General features: G+C 39.2%; 1 protein-coding gene across 2 annotated transcripts in view; it reads right to left on the reverse strand.

Moving 5' to 3' along the window:
* slc13a4 (solute carrier family 13 member 4) overlaps positions 1 to 20,739 on the reverse strand; it is a 111,193-nt gene that overhangs the window by 31,977 nt on the left and 58,477 nt on the right. Inside the window, exons 6-10 of one of the 2 annotated variants that reach the window (XM_061961367.2) lie at positions 18,065 to 18,107; positions 17,914 to 17,994; positions 17,190 to 17,374; positions 17,073 to 17,087; positions 16,876 to 16,995 (exon numbers count right to left, since the gene is read on the reverse strand). In XM_061961367.2, coding sequence (XP_061817351.1) covers positions 16,876 to 16,995; positions 17,073 to 17,087; positions 17,190 to 17,374; positions 17,914 to 17,994; positions 18,065 to 18,107 — 444 coding nt within the window. The remainder of the gene's footprint in view (positions 1 to 16,875; positions 16,996 to 17,072; positions 17,088 to 17,189; positions 17,375 to 17,913; positions 17,995 to 18,064; positions 18,108 to 20,739) is intronic. The other variant, XM_061961369.2, reaches the window with a different exon arrangement.

The following is a 20,739-nucleotide window of genomic DNA, read 5'->3' on the forward strand; positions in this document are numbered from 1 at the left end:
CATCATAGGAACACCACCCAATCATCATGGATGTATGTTCTCAGTCATCCATCAAAGGAACACCAACCGATCATCATGGATGTTCTCAGTATGTATGGATGTTCTCAGTCATCCATCATAGGAACACCAAGCAATCATCATGGATGTTCTCATTCATCCATCATAGGAACACCAACCAACCATCATGGATCTTCTCATTCATCCATCATAGGAACACCAACCAATCATCATGGATGTTCTACACATGAATTGATGTTCTCAGTCATCCATCATAGGAACACCAACCAACCATCATGGATGTTCTCCAAATGTATGTATGTTCTCAGTCATCCATCAAAGGAACACCAACCGATCATGGATTTTCTCCGTATGTATGGATGTTTTCAGTCATCCATCATAGGAACACCAACCAATCATCATGGATGTTGTCATTCATCCATCATAGGAACACCAACCAATCATCATGGATGTTCTACACATGAATTGATGTTCTCATTCATCCATCATAGGAACACCAACCAATCATCATGGATGTTCTCCACATGGATGTATGTTCTCAGTCATCCATCAAAGGAACACCAACCGATCATCATGGATGTTCTCAGTATGTATGGATGTTCTCAGTCATCCATCATAGGAACACCACTCAATCATCATGGATGTATGTTCTCAGTCATCCATCAAAGGAACACCAACCGATCATCATGGATGTTCTCAGTATGTATGGATGTTCTCAGTCATCCATCATAGGAACACCAAGCAATCATCATGGATGTTCTCATTCATCCATCATAGGAACACCAACCAACCATCATGGATCTTCTCATTCATCCATCATAGGAACACCAACCAATCATCATGGATGTTCTACACATGAATTGATGTTCTCAGTCATCCATCATAGGAACACCAACCAACCATCATGGATGTTCTCCAAATGTATGTATGTTCTCAGTCATCCATCAAAGGAACACCAACCGATCATGGATTTTCTCCGTATGTATGGATGTTTTCAGTCATCCATCATAGGAACACCAACCAATCATCATGGATGTTGTCATTCATCCATCATAGGAACACCAACCAATCATCATGGATGTTCTACACATGAATTGATGTTCTCATTCATCCATCATAGGAACACCAACCAATCATCATGGATGTTCTCCACATGGATGTATGTTCTCAGTCATCCATCAAAGGAACACCAACCGATCATCATGGATGTTCTCAGTATGTATGGATGTTCTCAGTCATCCATCATAGGAACACCACTCAATCATCATGGATGTATGTTCTCAGTCATCCATCAAAGGAACACCAACCGATCATCATGGATGTTCTCAGTATGTATGGATGTTCTCAGTCATCCATCATAGGAACACCAAGCAATCATCATGGATGTTCTCATTCATCCATCATAGGAACACCAACCAACCATCATGGATCTTCTCATTCATCCATCATAGGAACACCAACCAATCATCATGGATGTTCTACACATGAATTGATGTTCTCAGTCATCCATCATAGGAACACCAACCAACCATCATGGATGTTCTCCAAATGTATGGATGTTCTCAGTCATCCATCAAAGGAACACCAACCGATCATCATGGATGTTCTCCACATGTATGGATGTTCTCATTCATCCATCATAGTACACCAACCGATCATGGATTTTCTCCGTATGTATGGATGTTTTCAGTCATCCATCATAGGAACACCAACCAATCATCATGGATGTTGTCATTCATCCATCATAGGAACACCAACCAATCATCATGGATGTTGTCATTCATCCATCATAGGAACACCAACCAATCATCATGGATGTTCTACACATGAATTGAAGTTCTCATTCATCCATCATAGGAACACCAACCAATCATCATGGATGTTCTCCACATGGATGTATGTTCTCAGTCATCCATCAAAGGAACACCAACCGATCATCATGGATGTTCTCAGTATGTATGGATGTTCTCAGTCATCCATCATAGGAACACCAACCAATCATCATGGATGTTTTCCACATGTATGGATGTTCTAAGTCATCCATCATAGGAACACCAACCAATCATCATGGATGTTGTCATTCATCCATCATAGGAACACCAACCAATCATCATGGATGTTGTCATTCATCCATCATAGGAACACCAACCAATCATCATGGATGTTCTACACATGAATTGATGTTCTCATTCATCCATCATAGGAACACCAACCAATCATCATGGATGTTCTCCACATGGATGTATGTTCTCAGTCATCCATCAAAGGAACACCAACCGATCATCATGGATGTTCTCAGTATGTATGGATGTTCTCAGTCATCCATCATAGGAACACCACTCAATCATCATGGATGTATGTTCTCAGTCATCCATCAAAGGAACACCAACCGATCATCATGGATGTTCTCAGTATGTATGGATGTTCTCAGTCATCCATCATAGGAACACCAAGCAATCATCATGGATGTTCTCATTCATCCATCATAGGAACACCAACCAACCATCATGGATCTTCTCATTCATCCATCATAGGAACACCAACCAATCATCATGGATGTTCTACACATGAATTGATGTTCTCAGTCATCCATCATAGGAACACCAACCAACCATCATGGATGTTCTCCAAATGTATGGATGTTCTCAGTCATCCATCAAAGGAACACCAACCGATCATCATGGATGTTCTCCACATGTATGGATGTTCTCATTCATCCATCATAGTACACCAACCGATCATGGATTTTCTCCGTATGTATGGATGTTTTCAGTCATCCATCATAGGAACACCAACCAATCATCATGGATGTTGTCATTCATCCATCATAGGAACACCAACCAATCATCATGGATGTTGTCATTCATCCATCATAGGAACACCAACCAATCATCATGGATGTTCTACACATGAATTGAAGTTCTCATTCATCCATCATAGGAACACCAACCAATCATCATGGATGTTCTCCACATGGATGTATGTTCTCAGTCATCCATCAAAGGAACACCAACCGATCATCATGGATGTTCTCAGTATGTATGGATGTTCTCAGTCATCCATCATAGGAACACCAACCAATCATCATGGATGTTTTCCACATGTATGGATGTTCTAAGTCATCCATCATAGGAACACCAACCAATCATCATGGATGTTGTCATTCATCCATCATAGGAACACCAACCAATCATCATGGATGTTGTCATTCATCCATCATAGGAACACCAACCAATCATCATGGATGTTCTACACATGAATTGATGTTCTCATTCATCCATCATAGGAACACCAACCAATCATCATGGATGTTCTCCACATGTATGTATGTTCTCAGTCATCCATCAAAGGAACACCAACCGATCATCATGGATGTTCTCCACATGTATGGATGTTCTCATTCATCCATCATAGTACACCAACCGATCATGGATTTTCTCCGTATGTATGGATGTTTTCAGTCATCCATCATAGGAACACCAACCAATCATCATGGATGTTGTCATTCATCCATCATAGGAACACCAACCAATCATCATGGATGTTCTACACATGAATTGATGTTCTCATTCATCCATCATAGGAACACCAACCAATCATCATGGATGTTCTCCACATGTATGTATGTTCTCAGTCATCCATCAAAGGAACACCAACCGATCATCATGGATGTTCTCAGTATGTATGGATGTTCTCAGTCATCCATCATAGGAACACCACCCAATCATCATGGATGTATGTTCTCAGTCATCCATCAAAGGAACACCAACCGATCATCATGGATGTTCTCAGTATGTATGGATGTTCTCAGTCATCCATCATAGGAACACCAAGCAATCATCATGGATGTTCTCATTCATCCATCATAGGAACACCAACCAACCATCATGGATCTTCTCATTCATCCATCATAGGAACACCAACCAATCATCATGGATGTTCTACACATGAATTGATGTTCTCAGTCATCCATCATAGGAACACCAACCAACCATCATGGATGTTCTCCAAATGTATGTATGTTCTCAGTCATCCATCAAAGGAACACCAACCGATCATCATGGATGTTCTCCACATGTATGGGTGTTCTCATTCATCCATCATAGTACACCAACCGATCATGGATTTTCTCCGTATGTATGGATGTTTTCAGTCATCCATCATAGGAACACCAACCAATCATCATGGATGTTGTCATTCATCCATCATAGGAACACCAACCAATCATCATGGATGTTCTACACATGAATTGATGTTCTCATTCATCCATCATAGGAACACCAACCAATCATCATGGATGTTCTCCACATGTATGTATGTTCTCAGTCATCCATCAAAGGAACACCAACCGATCATCATGGATGTTCTCCACATGTATGGATGTTCTCATTCATCCATCATAGTACACCAACCGATCATGGATTTTCTCCGTATGTATGGATGTTTTCAGTCATCCATCATAGGAACACCAACCAATCATCATGGATGTTGTCATTCATCCATCATAGGAACACCAACCAATCATCATGGATGTTCTACACATGAATTGATGTTCTCATTCATCCATCATAGGAACACCAACCAATCATCATGGATGTTCTCCACATGTATGTATGTTCTCAGTCATCCATCAAAGGAACACCAACCGATCATCATGGATGTTCTCAGTATGTATGGATGTTCTCAGTCATCCATCATAGGAACACCACCCAATCATCATGGATGTATGTTCTCAGTCATCCATCAAAGGAACACCAACCGATCATCATGGATGTTCTCAGTATGTATGGATGTTCTCAGTCATCCATCATAGGAACACCAAGCAATCATCATGGATGTTCTCATTCATCCATCATAGGAACACCAACCAACCATCATGGATCTTCTCATTCATCCATCATAGGAACACCAACCAATCATCATGGATGTTCTACACATGAATTGATGTTCTCAGTCATCCATCATAGGAACACCAACCAACCATCATGGATGTTCTCCAAATGTATGTATGTTCTCAGTCATCCATCAAAGGAACACCAACCGATCATCATGGATGTTCTCCACATGTATGGATGTTCTCATTCATCCATCATAGTACACCAACCGATCATGGATTTTCTCCGTATGTATGGATGTTTTCAGTCATCCATCATAGGAACACCAACCAATCATCATGGATGTTGTCATTCATCCATCATAGGAACACCAACCAATCATCATGGATGTTCTACACATGAATTGATGTTCTCATTCATCCATCATAGGAACACCAACCAATCATCATGGATGTTCTACACATGAATTGATGTTCTCAGTCATCCATCATAGGAACACCAACCAATCATCATGGATGTTCTCCAAATGTATGGATGTTCTCAGTCATCCATCAAAGGAACACCAACCGATCATCATGGATGTTCTCCACATGTATGGATGTTCTCATTCATCCATCATAGTACACCAACCGATCATGGATTTTCTCCGTATGTATGGATGTTTTCAGTCATCCATCATAGGAACACCAACCAACCATCATGGATCTTCTCATTCATCCATCATAGGAACACCAACCAATCATCATGGATCTTCTCATTCATCCATCATAGGAACACCAACCAATCATCATGGATGTTCTCATTCATCCATCATAGGAACACCAACCAATCATCATGGATGTTCTACACATGAATTGATGTTCTCAGTCATCCATCATAGGAACACCAACCAACCATCATGGATGTTCTCCAAATGTATGTATGTTCTCAGTCATCCATCAAAGGAACACCAACCGATCATCATGGATGTTCTCCACATGTATGGATGTTCTCATTCATCCATCATAGTACACCAACCGATCATGGATTTTCTCCGTATGTATGGATGTTTTCAGTCATCCATCATAGAAACACCAACCAATCATCATGGATGTTGTCATTCATCCATCATAGGAACACCAACCAATCATCATGGATGTTCTACACATTAATTGATGTTCTCATTCATCCATCATAGGAACACCAACCAATCATCATGGATGTTCTCCACATGGATGTATGTTCTCAGTCATCCATCAAAGGAACACCAACCGATCATCATGGATGTTCTCAGTATGTATGGATGTTCTCAGTCATCCATCATAGGAACACCAACCAATCATCATGGATGTATGTTCTCAGTCATCCATCAAAGGAACACCAACCGATCATCATGGATGTTCTCAGTATGTATGGATGTTCTCAGTCATCCATCATAGGAACACCAAGCAATCATCATGGATGTTCTCATTCATCCATCATAGGAACACCAACCAACCATCATGGATCTTCTCATTCATCCATCATAGGAACACCAACCAATCATCATGGATGTTCTACACATGAATTGATGTTCTCAGTCATCCATCATAGGAACACCAACCAACCATCATGGATGTTCTCCAAATGTATGTATGTTCTCAGTCATCCATCAAAGGAACACCAACCGATCATCATGGATGTTCTCCACATGTATGGATGTTCTCATTCATCCATCATAGTACACCAACCGATCATGGATTTTCTCCGTATGTATGGATGTTTTCAGTCATCCATCATAGGAACACCAACCAATCATCATGGATGTTGTCATTCATCCATCATAGGAACACCAACCAATCATCATGGATGTTCTACACATGAATTGATGTTCTCATTCATCCATCATAGGAACACCAACCAATCATCATGGATGTTCTCCACATGGATGTATGTTCTCAGTATGTATGGATGTTCTCAGTCATCCATCATAGGAACACCAACCGATCATCATGGATGTTCTCCACATGGATGTATGTTCTCAGTATGTATGGATGTTCTCAGTCATCCATCATAGGAACACCAACCAATCATCATGGATGTTCTCCACATGGATGTATGTTCTCAGTATGTATGGATGTTCTCAGTCATCCATCATAGGAACACCAACCAATCATCATGGATGTATGTTCTCAGTCATCCATCAAAGGAACACCAACCGATCATCATGGATGTTCTCAGTATGTATGGATGTTCTCAGTCATCCATCATAGGAACACCAAGCAATCATCATGGATCTTCTCATTCATCCATCATAGGAACACCAACCAATCATCATGGATGTTCTCATTCATCCATCATAGGAACACCAACCAATCATCATGGATGTTCTACACATGAATTGATGTTCTCAGTCATCCATCATAGGAACACCAACCAACCATCATGGATGTTCTCCAAATGTATGTATGTTCTCAGTCATCCATCAAAGGAACACCAACCGATCATCATGGATGTTCTCCACATGTATGGATGTTCTCATTCATCCATCATAGTACACCAACCGATCATGGATTTTCTCCGTATGTATGGATGTTTTCAGTCATCCATCATAGAAACACCAACCAATCATCATGGATGTTGTCATTCATCCATCATAGGAACACCAACCAATCATCATGGATGTTCTACACATTAATTGATGTTCTCATTCATCCATCATAGGAACACCAACCAATCATCATGGATGTTCTCCACATGGATGTATGTTCTCAGTCATCCATCAAAGGAACACCAACCGATCATCATGGATGTTCTCAGTATGTATGGATGTTCTCAGTCATCCATCATAGGAACACCAACCAATCATCATGGATGTATGTTCTCAGTCATCCATCAAAGGAACACCAACCGATCATCATGGATGTTCTCAGTATGTATGGATGTTCTCAGTCATCCATCATAGGAACACCAAGCAATCATCATGGATGTTCTCATTCATCCATCATAGGAACACCAACCAACCATCATGGATCTTCTCATTCATCCATCATAGGAACACCAACCAATCATCATGGATGTTCTACACATGAATTGATGTTCTCAGTCATCCATCATAGGAACACCAACCAACCATCATGGATGTTCTCCAAATGTATGTATGTTCTCAGTCATCCATCAAAGGAACACCAACCGATCATCATGGATGTTCTCCACATGTATGGATGTTCTCATTCATCCATCATAGTACACCAACCGATCATGGATTTTCTCCGTATGTATGGATGTTTTCAGTCATCCATCATAGGAACACCAACCAATCATCATGGATGTTGTCATTCATCCATCATAGGAACACCAACCAATCATCATGGATGTTCTACACATGAATTGATGTTCTCATTCATCCATCATAGGAACACCAACCAATCATCATGGATGTTCTCCACATGGATGTATGTTCTCAGTATGTATGGATGTTCTCAGTCATCCATCATAGGAACACCAACCGATCATCATGGATGTTCTCCACATGGATGTATGTTCTCAGTATGTATGGATGTTCTCAGTCATCCATCATAGGAACACCAACCAATCATCATGGATGTTCTCCACATGGATGTATGTTCTCAGTATGTATGGATGTTCTCAGTCATCCATCATAGGAACACCAACCAATCATCATGGATGTATGTTCTCAGTCATCCATCAAAGGAACACCAACCGATCATCATGGATGTTCTCAGTATGTATGGATGTTCTCAGTCATCCATCATAGGAACACCAAGCAATCATCATGGATGTTCTCATTCATCCATCATAGGAACACCAACCAACCATCATGGATCTTCTCATTCATCCATCATAGGAACACCAACCAATCATCATGGATGTTCTACACATGAATTGATGTTCTCAGTCATCCATCATAGGAACACCAACCAACCATCATGGATGTTCTCCAAATGTATGTATGTTCTCAGTCATCCATCAAAAGAACACCAACCGATCATCATGGATGTTCTCCACATGTATGGATGTTCTCATTCATCCATCATAGTACACCAACCGATCATGGATTTTCTCCGTATGTATGGATGTTTTCAGTCATCCATCATAGGAACACCAACCAATCATCATGGATGTTGTCATTCATCCATCATAGGAACACCAACCAATCATCATGGATGTATGTTCTCAGTCATCCATCAAAGGAACACCAACCGATCATCATGGATGTTCTCAGTATGTATGGATGTTCTCAGTCATCCATCATAGGAACACCAACCAACCATCATGGATCTTCTCATTCATCCATCATAGGAACACCAACCAATCATCATGGATGTTCTACACATGAATTGATGTTCTCAGTCATCCATCAAAGGAACACCAACCGATCATCATGGATGTTCTCCACATGTATGGATGTTCTCATTCATCCATCATAGTACACCAACCGATCATGGATTTTCTCCGTATGTATGGATGTTTTCAGTCATCCATCATAGGAACACCAACCAATCATCATGGATGTTGTCATTCATCCATCATAGGAACACCAACCAATCATCATGGATGTTGTCATTCATCCATCATAGGAACACCAACCAATCATCATGGATGTTCTACACATGAATTGATGTTCTCATTCATCCATCATAGGAACACCAACCAATCATCATGGATGTTCTCCACATGTATGTATGTTCTCAGTCATCCATCAAAGGAACACCAACCGATCATCATGGATGTTCTCAGTATGTATGGATGTTCTCAGTCATCCATCATAGGAACACCACCCAATCATCATGGATGTATGTTCTCAGTCATCCATCAAAGGAACACCAACCGATCATCATGGATGTTCTCAGTATGTATGGATGTTCTCAGTCATCCATCATAGGAACACCACCCAATCATCATGGATGTATGTTCTCAGTCATCCATCAAAGGAACACCAACCAACCATCATGGATCTTCTCATTCATCCATCATAGGAACACCAACCAATCATCATGGATGTTCTACACATGAATTGATGTTCTCAGTCATCCATCATAGGAACACCAACCAACCATCATGGATGTTCTCCAAATGTATGGATGTTCTCAGTCATCCATCAAAGGAACACCAACCGATCATCATGGATGTTCTCCACATGTATGGATGTTCTCATTCATCCATCATAGTACACCAACCGATCATGGATTTTCTCCGTATGTATGGATGTTTTCAGTCATCCATCATAGGAACACCAACCAATCATCATGGATGTTGTCATTCATCCATCATAGGAACACCAACCAATCATCATGGATGTTCTACACATGAATTGATGTTCTCATTCATCCATCATAGGAACACCAACCAATCATCATGGATGTTCTCCACATGTATGTATGTTCTCAGTCATCCATCAAAGGAACACCAACCGATCATCATGGATGTTCTCAGTATGTATGGATGTTCTCAGTCATCCATCATAGGAACACCACCCAATCATCATGGATGTATGTTCTCAGTCATCCATCAAAGGAACACCAACCGATCATCATGGATGTTCTCCACATGTATGTATGTTCTCAGTCATCCATCAAAGGAACACCAACCAACCATCATGGATCTTCTCATTCATCCATCATAGGAACACCAACCAACCATCATGGATCTTCTCATTCATCCATCATAGGAACACCAACCAACCATCATGGATGTTCTCCAAATGTATGTATGTTCTCAGTCATCCATCAAAGGAACACCAACCGATCATCATGGATGTTCTCCACATGTATGGATGTTCTCATTCATCCATCATAGTACACCAACCGATCATGGATTTTCTCCGTATGTATGGATGTTTTCAGTCATCCATCATAGGAACACCAACCAATCATCATGGATGTTGTCATTCATCCATCATAGGAACACCAACCAATCATCATGGATGTTCTCATTCATCCATCATAGGAACACCAACCAATCATCATGGATGTTGTCATTCATCCATCATAGGAACACCAACCAATCATCATGGATGTTGTCATTCATCCATCATAGGAACACCAACCAATCATCATGGATGTTCTACACATGAATTGATGTTCTCATTCATCCATCATAGGAACACCAACCAATCATCATGGATGTTCTCCACATGTATGTATGTTCTCAGTCATCCATCAAAGGAACACCAACCGATCATCATGGATGTTCTCAGTATGTATGGATGTTCTCAGTCATCCATCATAGTACACCAACCGATCATGGATTTTCTCCGTATGTATGGATGTTTTCAGTCATCCATCATAGGAACACCAACCAATCATCATGGATGTTGTCATTCATCCATCATAGGAACACCAACCAATCATCATGGATGTTCTACACATGAATTGATGTTCTCATTCATCCATCATAGGAACACCAACCAATCATCATGGATGTTCTCCACATGTATGTATGTTCTCATTCATCCATCATAGTACACCAACCGATCATGGATTTTCTCCGTATGTATGGATGTTTTCAGTCATCCATCATAGGAACACCAACCAATCATCATGGATGTTGTCATTCATCCATCATAGTACACCAACCGATCATGGATTTTCTCCGTATGTATGGATGTTTTCAGTCATCCATCATAGGAACACCAACCAATCATCATGGATGTTGTCATTCATCCATCATAGGAACACCAACCAATCATCATGGATGTTCTACACATGAATTGATGTTCTCATTCATCCATCATAGGAACACCAACCAATCATCATGGATGTTCTCCACATGTATGTATGTTCTCAGTCATCCATCAAAGGAACACCAACCGATCATCATGGATGTTCTCAGTATGTATGGATGTTCTCAGTCATCCATCATAGGAACACCACCCAATCATCATGGATGTATGTTCTCAGTCATCCATCAAAGGAACACCAACCGATCATCATGGATGTTCTCAGTATGTATGGATGTTCTCAGTCATCCATCATAGGAACACCAAGCAATCATCATGGATGTTCTCATTCATCCATCATAGGAACACCAACCAACCATCATGGATCTTCTCATTCATCCATCATAGGAACACCAACCAATCATCATGGATGTTCTACACATGAATTGATGTTCTCAGTCATCCATCATAGGAACACCAACCAACCATCATGGATGTTCTCCAAATGTATGTATGTTCTCAGTCATCCATCAAAGGAACACCAACCGATCATCATGGATGTTCTCCACATGTATGGATGTTCTCATTCATCCATCATAGTACACCAACCGATCATGGATTTTCTCCGTATGTATGGATGTTTTCAGTCATCCATCATAGGAACACCAACCAATCATCATGGATGTTGTCATTCATCCATCATAGGAACACCAACCAATCATCATGGATGTTCTCATTCATCCATCATAGGAACACCAACCAATCATCATGGATGTTGTCATTCATCCATCATAGGAACACCAACCAATCATCATGGATGTTGTCATTCATCCATCATAGGAACACCAACCAATCATCATGGATGTTCTACACATGAATTGATGTTCTCATTCATCCATCATAGGAACACCAACCAATCATCATGGATGTTCTCCACATGTATGTATGTTCTCAGTCATCCATCAAAGGAACACCAACCGATCATCATGGATGTTCTCAGTATGTATGGATGTTCTCAGTCATCCATCATAGGAACACCACCCAATCATCATGGATGTATGTTCTCAGTCATCCATCAAAGGAACACCAACCGATCATCATGGATGTTCTCAGTATGTATGGATGTTCTCAGTCATCCATCATAGGAACACCACCCAATCATCATGGATGTATGTTCTCAGTCATCCATCAAAGGAACACCAACCAACCATCATGGATCTTCTCATTCATCCATCATAGGAACACCAACCAATCATCATGGATGTTCTACACATGAATTGATGTTCTCAGTCATCCATCATAGGAACACCAACCAACCATCATGGATGTTCTCCAAATGTATGGATGTTCTCAGTCATCCATCAAAGGAACACCAACCGATCATCATGGATGTTCTCCACATGTATGGATGTTCTCATTCATCCATCATAGTACACCAACCGATCATGGATTTTCTCCGTATGTATGGATGTTTTCAGTCATCCATCATAGGAACACCAACCAATCATCATGGATGTTGTCATTCATCCATCATAGGAACACCAACCAATCATCATGGATGTTCTACACATGAATTGATGTTCTCATTCATCCATCATAGGAACACCAACCAATCATCATGGATGTTCTCCACATGTATGTATGTTCTCAGTCATCCATCAAAGGAACACCAACCGATCATCATGGATGTTCTCAGTATGTATGGATGTTCTCAGTCATCCATCATAGGAACACCACCCAATCATCATGGATGTATGTTCTCAGTCATCCATCAAAGGAACACCAACCGATCATCATGGATGTTCTCCACATGTATGTATGTTCTCAGTCATCCATCAAAGGAACACCAACCAACCATCATGGATCTTCTCATTCATCCATCATAGGAACACCAACCAACCATCATGGATCTTCTCATTCATCCATCATAGGAACACCAACCAACCATCATGGATGTTCTCCAAATGTATGTATGTTCTCAGTCATCCATCAAAGGAACACCAACCGATCATCATGGATGTTCTCCACATGTATGGATGTTCTCATTCATCCATCATAGTACACCAACCGATCATGGATTTTCTCCGTATGTATGGATGTTTTCAGTCATCCATCATAGGAACACCAACCAATCATCATGGATGTTGTCATTCATCCATCATAGGAACACCAACCAATCATCATGGATGTTCTCATTCATCCATCATAGGAACACCAACCAATCATCATGGATGTTGTCATTCATCCATCATAGGAACACCAACCAATCATCATGGATGTTGTCATTCATCCATCATAGGAACACCAACCAATCATCATGGATGTTCTACACATGAATTGATGTTCTCATTCATCCATCATAGGAACACCAACCAATCATCATGGATGTTCTCCACATGTATGTATGTTCTCAGTCATCCATCAAAGGAACACCAACCGATCATCATGGATGTTCTCAGTATGTATGGATGTTCTCAGTCATCCATCATAGTACACCAACCGATCATGGATTTTCTCCGTATGTATGGATGTTTTCAGTCATCCATCATAGGAACACCAACCAATCATCATGGATGTTGTCATTCATCCATCATAGGAACACCAACCAATCATCATGGATGTTCTACACATGAATTGATGTTCTCATTCATCCATCATAGGAACACCAACCAATCATCATGGATGTTCTCCACATGTATGTATGTTCTCATTCATCCATCATAGTACACCAACCGATCATGGATTTTCTCCGTATGTATGGATGTTTTCAGTCATCCATCATAGGAACACCAACCAATCATCATGGATGTTGTCATTCATCCATCATAGTACACCAACCGATCATGGATTTTCTCCGTATGTATGGATGTTTTCAGTCATCCATCATAGGAACACCAACCAATCATCATGGATGTTGTCATTCATCCATCATAGGAACACCAACCAATCATCATGGATGTTCTACACATGAATTGATGTTCTCATTCATCCATCATAGGAACACCAACCAATCATCATGGATGTTCTCCACATGTATGTATGTTCTCAGTCATCCATCAAAGGAACACCAACCGATCATCATGGATGTTCTCAGTATGTATGGATGTTCTCAGTCATCCATCATAGGAACACCACCCAATCATCATGGATGTATGTTCTCAGTCATCCATCAAAGGAACACCAACCGATCATCATGGATGTTCTCAGTATGTATGGATGTTCTCAGTCATCCATCATAGGAACACCAAGCAATCATCATGGATGTTCTCATTCATCCATCATAGGAACACCAACCAACCATCATGGATCTTCTCATTCATCCATCATAGGAACACCAACCAATCATCATGGATGTTCTACACATGAATTGATGTTCTCAGTCATCCATCATAGGAACACCAACCAACCATCATGGATGTTCTCCAAATGTATGTATGTTCTCAGTCATCCATCAAAGGAACACCAACCGATCATCATGGATGTTCTCCACATGTATGGATGTTCTCATTCATCCATCATAGTACACCAACCGATCATGGATTTTCTCCGTATGTATGGATGTTTTCAGTCATCCATCATAGGAACACCAACCAATCATCATGGATGTTGTCATTCATCCATCATAGGAACACCAACCAATCATCATGGATGTTCTCATTCATCCATCATAGGAACACCAACCAATCATCATGGATGTTGTCATTCATCCATCATAGGAACACCAACCAATCATCATGGATGTTGTCATTCATCCATCATAGGAACACCAACCAATCATCATGGATGTTCTACACATGAATTGATGTTCTCATTCATCCATCATAGGAACACCAACCAATCATCATGGATGTTCTCCACATGTATGTATGTTCTCAGTCATCCATCAAAGGAACACCAACCGATCATCATGGATGTTCTCAGTATGTATGGATGTTCTCAGTCATCCATCATAGTACACCAACCGATCATGGATTTTCTCCGTATGTATGGATGTTTTCAGTCATCCATCATAGGAACACCAACCAATCATCATGGATGTTGTCATTCATCCATCATAGGAACACCAACCAATCATCATGGATGTTCTACACATGAATTGATGTTCTCATTCATCCATCATAGGAACACCAACCAATCATCATGGATGTTCTCCACATGTATGTATGTTCTCATTCATCCATCATAGTACACCAACCGATCATGGATTTTCTCCGTATGTATGGATGTTTTCAGTCATCCATCATAGGAACACCAACCAATCATCATGGATGTTGTCATTCATCCATCATAGTACACCAACCGATCATGGATTTTCTCCGTATGTATGGATGTTTTCAGTCATCCATCATAGGAACACCAACCAATCATCATGGATGTTGTCATTCATCCATCATAGGAACACCAACCAATCATCATGGATGTTCTACACATGAATTGATGTTCTCATTCATCCATCATAGGAACACCAACCAATCATCATGGATGTTCTCCACATGTATGTATGTTCTCAGTCATCCATCAAAGGAACACCAACCGATCATCATGGATGTTCTCAGTATGTATGGATGTTCTCAGTCATCCATCATAGGAACACCACCCAATCATCATGGATGTATGTTCTCAGTCATCCATCAAAGGAACACCAACCGATCATCATGGATGTTCTCAGTATGTATGGATGTTCTCAGTCATCCATCATAGGAACACCAAGCAATCATCATGGATGTTCTCATTCATCCATCATAGGAACACCAACCAACCATCATGGATCTTCTCATTCATCCATCATAGGAACACCAACCAATCATCATGGATGTTCTACACATGAATTGATGTTCTCAGTCATCCATCATAGGAACACCAACCAACCATCATGGATGTTCTCCAAATGTATGGATGTTCTCAGTCATCCATCAAAGGAACACCAACCGATCATCATGGATGTTCTCCACATGTATGGATGTTCTCATTCATCCATCATAGGAACACCAACCAATCATCATGGATGTTCTACACATGAATTGATGTTCTCAGTCATCCATCATAGGAACACCAACCGATCATCATGGATGTTCTCCGTATGTATGGATGTTCTCATTCATCCTCCGTATTTGTATTTGGCCTGAATATGCAGTCCATTTTCTCTCTTTGTAGCTTGTAGCGTAGATGTTAGCTACCTCGCTACATGGCCCTAAAACTAGCTAAGCTCCAGGAATCACTACTTGTTCAAAAAGTAGCTAAACTACCGCCAAGCTACTGGAAAATGTAGTTAAGCTACGTAGCTTAGCTCCATGTAGCTTGTTACTGTCCAACACTGCACACACACACACACACACACACACACACACAGACAAACACACACACACTCACACTCACACTCACTTGCAGCCCAGGAAGAGGAAGTGAAGCCACAGCCAGGTGAGGACCAGCATGATGATGGCGATGGGGAAACTGAAGATGAACCAGGTGCCAAAGTTGATCACTTTTGCACCTGGGTAACGTCTGCAAACATTTTGCAGTGTGAAACATCAAATGTGCTGACATTGCATATTACTGACCACAAAGCATACAAAGCTGACCTTTGTCCCGGCTGGCTGCAATATGAAGGATTAGCGTTTAGAGTAAATCTGATTAGCGGGATCTCAGATCCCGCGCGAGCCCCCGAAGATGAGTCATAACAACATAAAAGTACGTACGTGTTGAACTGCTCGGCGAAGATCAGGTTGGTGGAGGTGCCGGTGATGGTGATGAGTCCGCCAATGGTGGCAGCGTAGGTGATGCTGAGCGTCAGACATTTGCAGATCATGTGATCTCTCTTGGTGGGGTACTGGGAGTCCCGCCTGGCCTTCACTCGCTTTACGTTTGGCATTTCCACGGCAACCTGACAAGGCGAAAGAGGAAGTGGGAATAAGAGTGTTTGGATTAGATCTCCCGGCAAGAAATATCTCTTTCGCAGCTGTAATACACTTTTCCACCACTTGTGGCAGTAATGACAAGATCAAACAAACAGAAGAAGTCTGGAGAAAAAGTCATAATGAAGTCTTTTCCGCGCACAAATTATGACTAAATTAATTATGACTATTAATTTGCACTTAAATCTAACTGACACTTTAGTTTATAAAAAGAAATATGAATATTTCAGCACTACATAATTATATATGTTGTACATTTATTTTACTTCTTATGCAGTATACTTGATTAGTATTTATGTTTCCAATCAACCTGACCTAAGCCTAAGGTTTATGTGTTCAATGAATTTGTGATTAACACATTTGACAAGGTGGTAAAATATAATTATGAGATATGATTTAAATCAAGTGTACGATGACTAAATCAATGTTAATATTTGAGCGGGATCCAAGCCTCTCTGTAGTGGAAAAGTCGCGACCAAAAAGATGAAGACCCCCTGGAGTGTTGAACCTGCGGCAAATGTCCGTTGGTGTGCCTGATGACCTCCTGGGTGGCGTTTGGAGTCGCTCCATTGGCCCCGCCGCTGGCGACCTGGGATCAACCCCAAACACAGTTGTCATTTTTCATGTACACTCGTGAAAGAAGATGATCTGATTCTGACCTGGCAAAGTGCAGACAGCTCCTGTTTCTTCTTGCAGTCATTGCTGGAGGTACAGACAACGTTGCAGCAATGAGACAAAAAAAAAACTTCAACACTCAAAAGTCCATATATAACACAATGTTCCATTAAAAGTCCATATATAACACAATGTTCCATTAAAAGTCCATATATAACACAATGTTCCATTAAAAGTCCATATATAACACAATGTTCCATTAAAACTGCATATATAACACAATGTTCCATTAAAAGTCCATATATAACACAATGTTCCATTAAAACTGCATATATAACACAATGTTCCATTAAAAGTCCATATATAACACAATGTTCCATTAAAACTGCATATATAACACAATGTTCCATTAAAACTGCATATATAACACAATGTTCCATTAAAAGTCCATATATAACACAATGTTCCATTAAAACTGCATATATAACACAATGTTCCATTAAAAGTCCATATATAACACAATGTTCCATTAAAACTGCATATATAACACAATGTTCCATTAAAACTGCATATATAACACAATGTTCCATTAAAACTGCATATATAACACAATGTTCCATTAAAAGTCCATATATAACACAATGTTCCATTAAAAGTCCATATATAACACAATGTTCCATTAAAAGTCCATATATAACACAATGTTCCATTAAAAGTCCATATATAACACAATGTTCCATTAAAAGTCCATATATAACACAATGTTCCATTAAAACTGCATATATAACACAATGTTCCATTAAAACTGCATATATAACACAATGTTCCATTAAAAGTCCATATATAACACAATGTTCCATTAAAACTGCATATATAACACAATGTTCCATTAAAAGTCCATATATAACACAATGTTCCATTAAAACTGCATATATAACACAATGTTCCATTAAAACTGCATATATAACACAATGTTCCATTAAAACTGCATATATAACACAATGTTCCATTAAAAGTCCATATATAACACAATGTTCCATTAAAAGTCCATATATAACACAATGTTCCATTAAAACTGCATATATAACACAATGTTCCATTAAAAGTCCATATATAACACAATGTTCCATTAAAAGTCCATATATAACACAATGTTCCATTAAAAGTCCATATATGTTCCATTAAAAGTCCATATATAACACAATGTTCCATTAAAAGTCCATATATAACACAATGTTCCATTAAAAGTCCATATATAACACAATGTTCCATTAAAAGTCCATATATAACACAATGTTCCATTAAAACTCCATATATAACACAATGTTCCATTAAAACTGCATATATAACACAATGTTCCATTAAAAGTCCATATATAACACAATGTTCCATTAAAAGTCCATATATAACACAATGTTCCATTAAAAGTCCATATATAACACAATGTTCCATTAAAAGTCCATATATAACACAATGTTCCATTAAAAGTCCATATATAACACAATGTTCCATTAAAAGTCCATATATAACACAATGTTCCATTAAAAGTCCATATATAACACAATGTTCCATTAAAAGTCCATATATAACACAATGTTCCATTAAAAGTCCATATATGTTCCATTAAAAGTCCATATATAACACAATGTTCCATTAAAAGTCCATATATAACACAATGTTCCATTAAAAGTCCATATACAACACAATGTTCCATTAAAAGTCCATATATAACACAATGTTCCATTAAAACTCCATATATAACACAATGTTCCATTAAAACTGCATATATAACACAATGTTCCATTAAAAGTCCATATATAACACAATGTTCCATTAAAAGTCCATATATAACACAATGTTCCATTAAAAGTCCATATATAACACAATGTTCCATTAAAAGTCCATATATAACACAATGTTCCATTAAAAGTCCATATATAACACAATGTTCCATTAAAAGTCCATATATAACACAATGTTCCATTAAAACTGCATATATAACAATGCTCCATTAAAAGTCCATATATAACACAATGTTCCATTAAAAGTCCATATATAACACAATGTTCCATTAAAAGTCCATATATAACACAATGTTCCATTAAAAGTCCATATATAACACAATGTTCCATTAAAAGTCCATATATAACACAATGTTCCATTAAAACTGCATATATAACACAATGTTCCATTAAAACTGCATATATAACACAATGTTCCATTAAAAGTCCATATATAACACAATGTTCCATTAAAAGTCCATATATAACACAATGTTCCATTAAAAGTCCATATATAACACAATGCTCCATTAAAAGTCCATATATAACACAATGTTCCATTAAAAGTCCATATATAACACAATGTTCCATTAAAACTGCATATATAACACAATGTTCCATTAAAACTGCATATATAACACAATGTTCCATTAAAAGTCCATATATAACACAATGTTCCATTAAAAGTCCATATATAACACAATGTTCCATTAAAAGTCCATATATAACACAATGCTCCATTAAAAGTCCATATATAACACAATGTTCCATTAAAAGTCCATATATAACACAATGCTCCATTAAAAGTCCATATATAACACAATGTTCCATTAAAAGTCCATATATAACACAATGTTCCATTAAACCCAATCGTACCTCGCACCCTAACCCTAACCCATTGTGGATCGTTTTTTCCCCACCAGTCAATCGCCTTGTGT

The sequence above is a fragment of the Nerophis lumbriciformis genome, linkage group LG05, assembly GCF_033978685.3.
Source record: "Nerophis lumbriciformis linkage group LG05, RoL_Nlum_v2.1, whole genome shotgun sequence".
Lineage (NCBI taxonomy): Eukaryota > Metazoa > Chordata > Actinopteri > Syngnathiformes > Syngnathidae > Nerophis > Nerophis lumbriciformis.